The sequence below is a fragment of the Penaeus monodon genome, chromosome 38 (genome assembly GCF_015228065.2).
Source record: "Penaeus monodon isolate SGIC_2016 chromosome 38, NSTDA_Pmon_1, whole genome shotgun sequence".
In the NCBI taxonomy this organism is placed as follows: domain Eukaryota; kingdom Metazoa; phylum Arthropoda; class Malacostraca; order Decapoda; family Penaeidae; genus Penaeus; species Penaeus monodon.
Genome location: NC_051423.1, coordinates 9,596,768 through 9,606,767, shown reverse-complemented (window position 1 = coordinate 9,606,767; position 10,000 = coordinate 9,596,768). Strand labels below are relative to the sequence as shown.

The 10,000-nt window shown below is 46.4% G+C and overlaps 1 protein-coding gene across 1 annotated transcript in view; it reads right to left on the bottom strand.

The window, feature by feature from the left end:
* LOC119596688 (serine protease filzig-like) overlaps positions 1-10,000 on the bottom strand; it is a 12,028-nt gene that overhangs the window by 1,251 nt on the left and 777 nt on the right. Inside the window, exons 2-7 of the mRNA XM_037946019.1 lie at positions 5,346-7,858; positions 4,226-4,526; positions 3,350-3,536; positions 2,165-2,430; positions 1,457-1,611; positions 1-1,095 (exon numbers count right to left, since the gene is read on the bottom strand). The exon at positions 1-1,095 is cut by the window's left edge and continues 1,251 nt beyond it. Coding sequence (XP_037801947.1) covers positions 937-1,095; positions 1,457-1,611; positions 2,165-2,430; positions 3,350-3,536; positions 4,226-4,526; positions 5,346-7,858 — 3,581 coding nt within the window. The 3' untranslated portion in view covers positions 1-936. The remainder of the gene's footprint in view (positions 1,096-1,456; positions 1,612-2,164; positions 2,431-3,349; positions 3,537-4,225; positions 4,527-5,345; positions 7,859-10,000) is intronic.

Genomic DNA, 10,000 nt, shown 5'->3' with positions numbered 1-10,000 from the left:
GAACGGATGAAAAAAGTCTTTTGGTATATAACCATCTTTACTAGTTATCCGTATTAACTTCTAAATTAATAATAAAATAACATCTATTAATATTTTCTTTGTATAAGAAAAAAGTTATCCGAAACTGCAGGTAAACAAGGGTATGTTCACCCGAAATCTCTCAAATAAATAAACAAAGGTTCACATAAATAAATAAATAGTCAAATACACAAAACTGACGTCACATAATGCCAAAGACGACCACACGTGTTGTCATGAAGTCAATGTCATGACGTTACATAAGAATGGATCGTCTGTCATGAGGTCTTGGCGTAATGGCCGAAAGGGATCATGCAAATCATACTTTGTCGACGTCGTATTACACAGACTGCAGATATTTGTGAAGATGGTTTACCAACAGTTAGTTTCGATTGTAGATACTTGCTGTTTCAGTTCATTTTTCTTCAGGCTATAAGGCCACGTCACTCTTTTTTCATGTCTCTGCTTTCTGGATTATCTCAAGGGCTGAGGTTCTTAACAAGTGACACTTTTTTGGGGGAAGCTTAAAACGCCTTGAATAGTAGGCACTTCACGTCACATGGCTGAGGCAGCAAGGATGAATTATATCACATGTAAAAACAGCTTCACCTTGTTCCAAATGTTCCATAGTTCCAATGAAGTTTTAAGAAAAAGATACCTTCATTATGGGAATCATTCTAGTCTGGATCCAGCCCCGATATAACACACAAACACACACAGGACATCACGTGCATTAGAAACGCAGACAAACCACTTTTCATCAAGGGAAAAAGAAGTAACATATCTACAAAATAATAAAACAAAAGCGTGTCTTGAAGAAGTTCTTGTCCTCGCTCACTGTCTTAGGGTGCTGTACACGCAATCACACACACAAATTTCGGAATCACTGGAACGCGATCGCTCTCTCTCATCTACACACTAATTGATGATGCTTTCGATCCATGGCTTGTAGTAGGTCATCTTCATGTAGACGCCGGGCAGGTTCGGGTACGCACACTTGATCCCGTGGGACACCGTGCCGGCCAGGACCCAGCGGCCGTCCTCACCCTGTACCGAGAGAGGGCCGCCGCTGTCACCCTGGGGAGAGGAAGCTTAGTTTAACACTGGGTCTTTGCTGGGCCACTTCTCACATGTAAGGGCTTATTCATGCAGAAGAAAAAAATGCTATTTGTCGAAATATTTATTAAGAAGAAAAGGAAACAGCACATTATTATATTATTCTCATAGAGTTTAAGGTGGAAATCACTATGCTACTGAAAAAATGAGGAAATTCAGGAGCAATGCAACCTTTTTTTTACATAAAAGCCTACCAATGTCTTTGCTAGGAATAAAACTCCAGTCTCAGAAATATCTTGAAAATAACCTAGAACTACGACATTCATTTCAACATAAATTATGACTCACAGAAACTTTCGGACTTCATCTTTCCCATACTAACCTCACACGAATCTTTCTTTCCTTCTTTGTATCCTGCGCAGAAGAACTCGGGTTTGATGTTCTTAATGTGCCCCGCCTCTAAGAACCACTTCTGGCACTCGTTGTTCCTGATGATTGGCACTGCCACTTCGTTGAGCTGCGATGGGATTGGTCCTCCTGAAATGGGCAGACGCGCAGTTAGTTACGTATAGTCAATTACGCAGACTTCATTATTATATCTTAATTCCCCTCATATTACTTGTATACATAGTGTCTGGTTCATCTGAGCCCATTAATGGAAGATGATGATAACTAACTACGGTGCCATGATGCTCTAATGTTATTGCACAGTAAACAGTCGTTCAAAGTTGAGCAATTTCCATTTTTGATTCCAAGTTAAAAAATCCTTTTTGTCAGTTCAGGATAAACAATATTTCTTTCCAAACTAACAATATCTATACGTTAGTCTACGCTAAAAAAAATCATACTTGTTATTCCAAACTAGCCATTTCTATGTTATTCCAAGCTAAACAATTCCCAGTTATCGCTCCATGCTAACAATTTCCATGTCATTCCAAACCAACCAAATTAATGTTATTCCAAACTAACCACACCCCATGTCATTCCAAGCTTATCCCATTCCATATCATTCCAACCTCAATACCTCCATGTTATCCCGATCTAAACGTCTCTCTCCCCCACCATTCCCCGCCCGACCGACCGCACTTACCATAAGACAGCCTCCCCCAGCCCGTGACGAAGCCAGTCATGCCTGTGAAATTTTCGTCCCCCTGAGGCATACAGATGGGGACAATGTGCTCGTCGAAGGTCACGGGTCTCTCCATCTCGAGCAAAGCCAGGTCGTTATCGAAGGTCTTAGCCACGTAGCCCCTGTGGACGACCACTCGCTTCACGTTGCGCTGGACGGTTTTCTTAGGCTCGTAGTCGTCCGAGAGGTCGAACTCGCCCAGGACGACGATGAGAGAGGCGAGGAACCTGTTGGGAAGGGAGGAGTTGATGAGGATGTAAGGGTAATAATAATAATAATAATAATAATAATAATTTAGGGTTTGCTATGACACGCTCTTGCGACTTGAATCAAATTGTGGCTAATCTGTTTATTGTGTTGCTAAACTAACCCCTATGTACAACGAATAGCCGGGGTTACCATCCCCTGGCGGTAAGGGAATTGAACGCAGGTCAGCAAGATTGCTAAGCGAGGAAACCACACAGCACACCGGTAGAGAGGTGAGTAATAATGTTGATTGTTGATTGGCATTTGTTAAATAACATAGCTACGAATAGCTGATGAATAAATACTGGAAAAGATGACTGAGATGTGAGGAATACTGACATTGTTGATTCGTATTTGTTAACTAGTATATCTTCAACAGCTGACTGAGGATACACGGGAAGAGATGGTACAGACGTGAGATGTACTGTGATGACATTGTTCATTCGTATTTGTTGATAAATATATCATCTTTCTAATTCTCCAATATGTTCTCTTACTTTCGTCAGACTTACATAAACTAAATCGTACTCATTTTGTTCACTTCACCTCCTTCTCGTGACCCTCCCTCTACCCCTGAAACTTACCGATAATCCTATCCATAGCTAGCATTCTGTTCCATACCCCTTACCACACTATCCCTTACCAATACCAATACCCTTACCCAAAATCAAGAGAAAGAGAAAGAGAAAGGGAAAAGGAAAGAAAAAAAAAAAACAAGAAAGAAAGGGAGAATGAAAAAAAAAAAAGAGAGAGAGACAGAGAAATAACGAAAGCAAGCGAGCAAGAAGGAAAGAGCGCAAGCGCGAGAGAGAGAGAAAAAAAAAACGAAAACGAAAACAACAGCAACAACAACAACAACAACAACAACAACAACAACAACAACCACAGCCGCATTCTCACCCGGGCTGACAATGAGCCGCCGTCAGGACGTATTTCCTGTTGAGCAACACGCCGCCGCACTTGTTCTTGGTGAAAATCCCCAGCCACGTGGACTCCTTGATGAGCGCCTGCCACGGCCACTCGGCGAAGTCCGCTCGCTCGCCGTTCACGATCCTGGCTTCGCGGGCCAGGGGGCGCACGCCGCACGCTAGGGGGAGGGGGAGAGAGAGGGAGGGGGAGGGTTACGTTGGTGGAAGGTGGTCGAAGATGGTGGTGGGGAGGTGGAGTGTGGAAGGAGGTGGAGTGGTTGATTGAGGGGGCGCGGTCGTAGTTTGAAGTGAGGGAGATTGGGTGGAGGAGAGAAAGGAGGTGGAGGAAGAGGTGGAAGTGGAAGTGGTGGAGGAGGAGGAGGAGGAGGAGGAGGAGGAGGAAGAGAAGGCGGAGGAGGAGGAAGAGAAGGAAGAGAAAGAGGGGGAGGAGGAGAAGGAAAACGAGGAGAAGAGAAAGAAGAAGAAGAAGAATGAGGAGGAGGAGGAGAAGGAAGAGGAGGAGGAGGAGGAGGAGGAGGAGGAGGAGGAGGAGGAGGAGGAGGAAGAGGAGGAGGAGGGGAGAAATAAAACGAAAAGAAAGAGAAGGAAAACGAGGAGAAGAAAAAGAAGGAGGAGGAGGAGATGAGGAAGAGAAGGAGGAGAAGAAGGAGAAAGAGGAGAAGGGGCATAAGATATTGAAGGAAGAGGAGATGAGAATACGAGTAGTCGCACCAGAGAAGAATAAAAAGAAAGAGAAAGAGAGAGAAAGGAAACGAAAAAAAAATGACAAAAGGGCAAAAAGGAAAGAACAAGCAAAACAAACAAGCAAACAATATATCAAAACGTAAAGCAAATGACCCAAACATACTGGTCTTATAATCCCAGGCAGGCGTGGTCGTCGTAGGCTTTGGAGTGGTGGTGGTGGTCGTAGTGGTGGTCGTGGTCGTAGTGGTGGTCGTGGTCGTGGTGGTCGTGGTGGTAGTGGTCGTCTTCGGTGTGGGTGGAAACGTCGGTAGGTTAATCCTGTTGGTCGTCGGCTTTGGAGGTCGTCTGGTTGTGGTGGGTCGTTTGCTGGGCTTGGGCTTCCGCGTGGTCGTTGTGGTCGTCTTCTTGGGCGGCAGCGGGAACAGGATTTCTTCTCCGGGGACGAAGTTGGTCAGGTTGAACAGCTGCAAGGAAAAAAAAAGAAAATAGATTAGTGTGTCCCAAATGTTCCATTTTTTATTATTATTATTTTTTGCGTTTTATTATTACTATTATTATTATTATTATTATTATTATTATTATTATTATCATTATATATTTTTTGCGTTTATTATTATTATTATTATTATTATTATTATTATTTGCGTTTTTTATTTTTATTATTATTATTATCATTATTATTATTATTATTTTGCGTTTTTTTATCATTATTATTTCGTTTTAGCTTCGTATCAAAAATTATAAATATATATAAATAAATATATATACAGTTTTTTTTTTTAAGAATCTACATATGTGTTTAGATCTCCAAATTTTTATATACCAAATTTCCATTACTTTATGGTGAACAACAAGATCCTTTAAGAAACAAGGTAAATACGCAAAAAGCAAGAGGAGAAAACACTAAATAATAACACAAAATCCACAATAAAAAAAGCTAAAAACTAAATAATGAACGAAATAAGCATTAAAAGCATCCAAGAACATAAGAAATTACACAGTAAAGGGAAATAGACAATAAAACATCCAAACGCTATGAAAGGATAATAAGTAATGATAGAGGGAAAAGAAAGAAAGAAAGAGAGGGAAAGAGAGAAAGAGAGCGAATGAGAGAGAGAGAGAGAGAGAGTTAGAGAGAGAGAGAGAGAGAGAGAGAGAGAGAGAGAGAGAGAGAGAGAGAGAGAGAGAGAGAGAGAGAGAGAGAGAGAGAGAGAGAGAGAGAAGGAGAGTCAGAGAGAGAGAGCGAGAGCGAGAGCGAGGCGCACTGGCCGCCCGCACCCCACCTGCGCCAGGAGGTCGAGGTCGATGGGCGGCGGGGTCTCCGTGGTGGCGAGGGGCTCCTCGGGCGGCGACGAGTTGATGAAGTCGAAGATGAACTGGTCGATGGGGGAGATCGGCTCCTCCGTCACGGGTCTGGTCGTCGACTCCACCGTCGCCGGGGTCGTTCTTCTAGTCGTGGGTCGTCGGGTGGACGGCTTCCTGGTAGAGGGTCGTCTGCTGGGGGGCCTTCGTGTGGGTTTCTTGGTCGTCGGTCTACTGGTCGTCGTTCTCATGGTTGTGGTCGTTGTTGGTCGTTGTCTCTTGGTTGTCGTTGCTTGGGTCGTCCTCTCCGTTGTTGTTCTGGTTGTCGTGGGCCTCGAGGTGGTCGTCGTGGGCCTGGCCGTGATGGTCGTCTTGGGCCTGGCCGTGGTGGTCGTCTTGGGCCTGGCCGTGGTGGTCGTAGTGGTCGTGACGTCGACCTGTGAGGTGGACGTCAGCGTCACCTCGTCCGCCAGGGTCGTGCCGTGCGGGGGGGCGTCGGTGAGAGTGTTGACGGACGGATCCTCGTACTTGATCGTCGCGATGGAGTAGGTGGACGCCGCCCACGGGGTGCTCGTGGTGGCGCCGGCGGCGGTCTGGTTCTGGAGGAGGTCTCCCGCGATGTGCTGCAGGATGTCTCCGGGGATGAGCGCCGGCTGGAGGGGAATGGCGGGGAAGAGGCCCTCGTCCTGCGAGGTCCCGGAGACCGAGGCAGAGCTGGCTGTGGTAGTGGCTTGCGGCGGCTTCCGCGTAGTCGTCCAGATGAGCAGAGGGTCGTCGGTCGTGGCGGCGTCGGGGGCGGGTCTCGGCCTCGGTCTGTTGGGGCGCGTGGTGGTCCAGAAGGCAAGAGGGTCTTCGAGGTCGGGCGTCCCCTCGTCTGGCGTCTTCTCGGTGGTCTGCGGCGGGTTGCCTGGCGTAGCGGGGGCAAGGGGGCGCGGGACATCGCCCTGTGTCTCCTCCTCGTCTGCCTCCTCTGGCTTCGGCGCTGGCTTGGGCTTGGTGGCTGGCGTGTGAGATTCCACTTGGGAAATGACCGACGTCGGAGGCCTTGCGTCCAGTATGGAGGGCTGGGGAGACAGAGTCCAGATTAATATCGGCTCTGTGGTCGCTCCTGTTGTCTGCGGGGTCAGAAGGGAAACGGCTTCTGTTGGCTTTGTTTCCAAGGAGTCGGGAACAACCGTAGGCTCGGGAGGCTTGTCTGTGGTAAGGATGCCTACGTTTGCTTCGTCCGTAGTCTGCGAGAGGACGTAGATCGTCTGTGCTGACACATCAACCGGGGGCGGCGTTGCTTCGTCCTCCGAGGCGAGTAACGGGTCGGAGGGCTTCTGTCCGTGGGCGGGGCGCACGTACGGCCGGTGGGACGTTGGCTTTGGCTCGAAGTACAGTTCATCTGAGGGCGAAAGCATTAGACCAGGGTTCTCCGTATTGTCCTCATTCAGAGCGTCAGTGACATCAAAATTAACGATTTCATGCGTGGCAAACCCATCTTGTCCATCAGGTAAGGTCATCATAACCACTTGCTCGGTGTTCTCCTCCGTGTCCGCGCCTGGCCCTTCGCTGGTGGGGGCCGCGCTCTCCACGATGGTGAAGGTGATCACGCCGCCCTCAGCCAGCACGTCCGGTATTCCCGTCTCGACGTCGGAGTGGAACTTCGATGATGGTTCCGTCGACGGCGGAGTCGTGTCAGCCAGAGATGCAGACGTGAGAAGAGTGCCTTGGCCATCTATAGACGATTCCATCTGATTGCTTACTTCATCCGCCTCAGTGACATCTGTGGACTTCACTGTGCTATCCTCGACGTCCATAGACTCGCTTCCACTCGCAGAGTCTTCTACCGTCACCGCAGCGCCTTCGTCATCGATGCTGGTGGATGGCTCCGTCGGACCGGCCGTGTTTACATCCTCCGTGCTGTCTGTCTCTTGAACATCGTTGTTTGCACTCGTTGTTTCTTCCTGTGTTTCAGGAGATGCCTGCGCCGGCCTCTCGCTCCCACCCGCGCTACTAGTCTGATCGTCCTCGGGGCCAGATGCCTCTGGTGCTTGGACACTGACGATGCCCGGAACAACAATCTCCGTCGTCGTTGCGGTGCCCTGGGTGGCAGCCTCACTCACAGGTCCTACGCTGGACGAGCCGGCATCCCCAGCGACCGCCTCTTCTTCCGCCACACTCTGCAGCCCCGACCCCGTGAGGTCCACCTCCGCAGGCACCTCCGGTATAACTGGCTTCTCCTCCTCTTCTTCCTTGTCCCCGTTCCCTTCTCCGCTTTCGTCAATGCTTTGCTGACCTGCACCAGCCACAGCAGGTTTCTCCGTAGGCAAGCTGGCTCCCTCAGGCAGATTACAGCAGGCGCCGAAGAGGAACCCATCAATGCAGGTCCCAACGACGTGGCCGCCCCGCTGATAGCACTCGAAGTTGAACATGCACACGCCGGGCTCCCCGTCAGCGGCACCGCACTGGCGGGGCTCGATCTGGAGGCGCCGGTGACCAGCCGATGACCCTGCGGAAGACAGGACGGATTCAGTAATGATACAAAAGGAAAATCAATCCGTTGAAATTATGGACTGTATCGATGCACTGAACTGCATTCTGAAACGAATCAGAACATTAGAAACTCAGATTTTGATTTCAGTTTAGATTTGTGATCCATGTCGGATTTTATGTTGGTATGTAATAAGGATTTTAACAAGATGATTATGCTGATTCATCTTAGATATCACCAATGACTTGCTTACTTCCATGTAATATGCGGGAACTGAGAGAGAGAGAGAGAGAGAGAGAGGAGAGGGAGAGGGAGAGGGAGAGGGAGAGAGAGAGAGAGGGAGAGGGAGAGAGAGAGAGAGAGAGGAGAGAGAGGGAGAGGGAGAGAGAGAGAGAGAGAGAGAGAGAGAGAGAGAGAGAGAGAGAGAGAGAGAGAGAGAAAGAAAGAAATAGATAGGTAGATAGAGAGAGAAAAGAACCGAGAAAAAAAGGAGAAAAAAGTAGAACCCCCCCCCCCACCAAACCGAACGGACGCCGAAGTGAAAAACAGCACAGAAAATCAACCGTGACAACAGAGCACGTGAAGGCATCCGTGCGCAGCGACACACAGGCCTAGTCAGCAACATCATCCGGGAAGCGTCAAGGCTCAGCAGCCAGAAGCCAAGCTGAACAAGAAGAAACTACAGTGAGTCGCGCTGTGCAGCCGCCAGGGAGATAAATGGTCCCGAGAGATTAGGAAAGAAATGATGGCGATACGAGGGAATGGAGAATGGAAGAAGATAGAGTGAGAGGGAGAGGGAGAGGGAAAAAGCGAACTAGAAAACGAGAGAGAGAGAGAGAGAGAGAGAGAGAGAGATGGAGATAGAGAGAGAAAAAAAAAGAGAGAGGTAAACATAAATATAACATAAAGACACAAAATAGATGAAAAACAAACAAACAACAGAATCAAGAAAAAAACAGAAAGTACAACCCCACCAACATCAGACAACCGAATATTCCCAAAGCTCAAGAAAGAAAAAAGAAAGAAAGAAAGAAAGAAAGAAAGAAAGAAAGAGAAAATAAACAAAGAAAAAGAAAGAAGAGAGAGAGAAAGAAAACGAAAGAATAAAAAAATAAATAAAGAAAAACAACGAAACAGAGACGCAACTTTCCCTCCGCCCTCAGGCATTCATTACAATGCATTACTCATGAAAATCAATCATCTCATACTTTCTATCTCGCGGGGTGGTTGCCAGTCCAAAAATGGCGGGCCGCAAATACACGTTTGAATATCTCGATTTATTGTCTTTGTATATCTATGTCTGGCTATCAATATAGTGTTTACCTTACTGTTTTTCTGGTTTTCTTAAATAGTGTTTTTTTCACATTTCGTTTAAGGCTTTTAAATATTTTAGTCTCGTACTCCTTTGTTTGATGAGAAAATATCTAACTTTTCCCAGATATTGGCAACGTTATTTGTAACGAAAGAAGATAATCCTGATCATTAAATACAGTAACTAGAAAAAAAACTATTGATCTAATAACACAATACAACTCTAATGGTTTAAGACATTACTTTCGACCATCCCTCTCTATACTGTTCCAAAGCCTCTATCTACAAACACATATCTCCAGGCCAATGTTGTGAAGGATTGTTATCTTCGTTATGAGAATCATTATCATTTTCATTGATGGTTTTCATTTATCACCATTATTCATCACTATTATCACTGACTACTGTCCGTTATTATTATCATTCATTGCTATTACAACTATTATGATCATGGTTGTCTTACCAATGGTATAATTATGATATTATCATTATCATTTGATGATTATCACACGTCACTATCATTTATTACTACTATAATCTATATTATCATTGACTTTGATAAGTTATCATTCATTACAAAGATCATTATAATCATAGCTATCATCACCATTTATCATTAGCTCTATTACCATTATCATTATTATGTCATTCTCATTATTATTAGTCACTATCAATACAATCGTCTTAATTTTCATACTCATTATTACTACTACCATTCTTATCACTACCAACCTACCTTCACCTCTATGCACACACACACGCACACACACACACACACACACACACACACGCACACACACACACACACGCACACACGCACGCACACGCACGCACGCACACACACACACA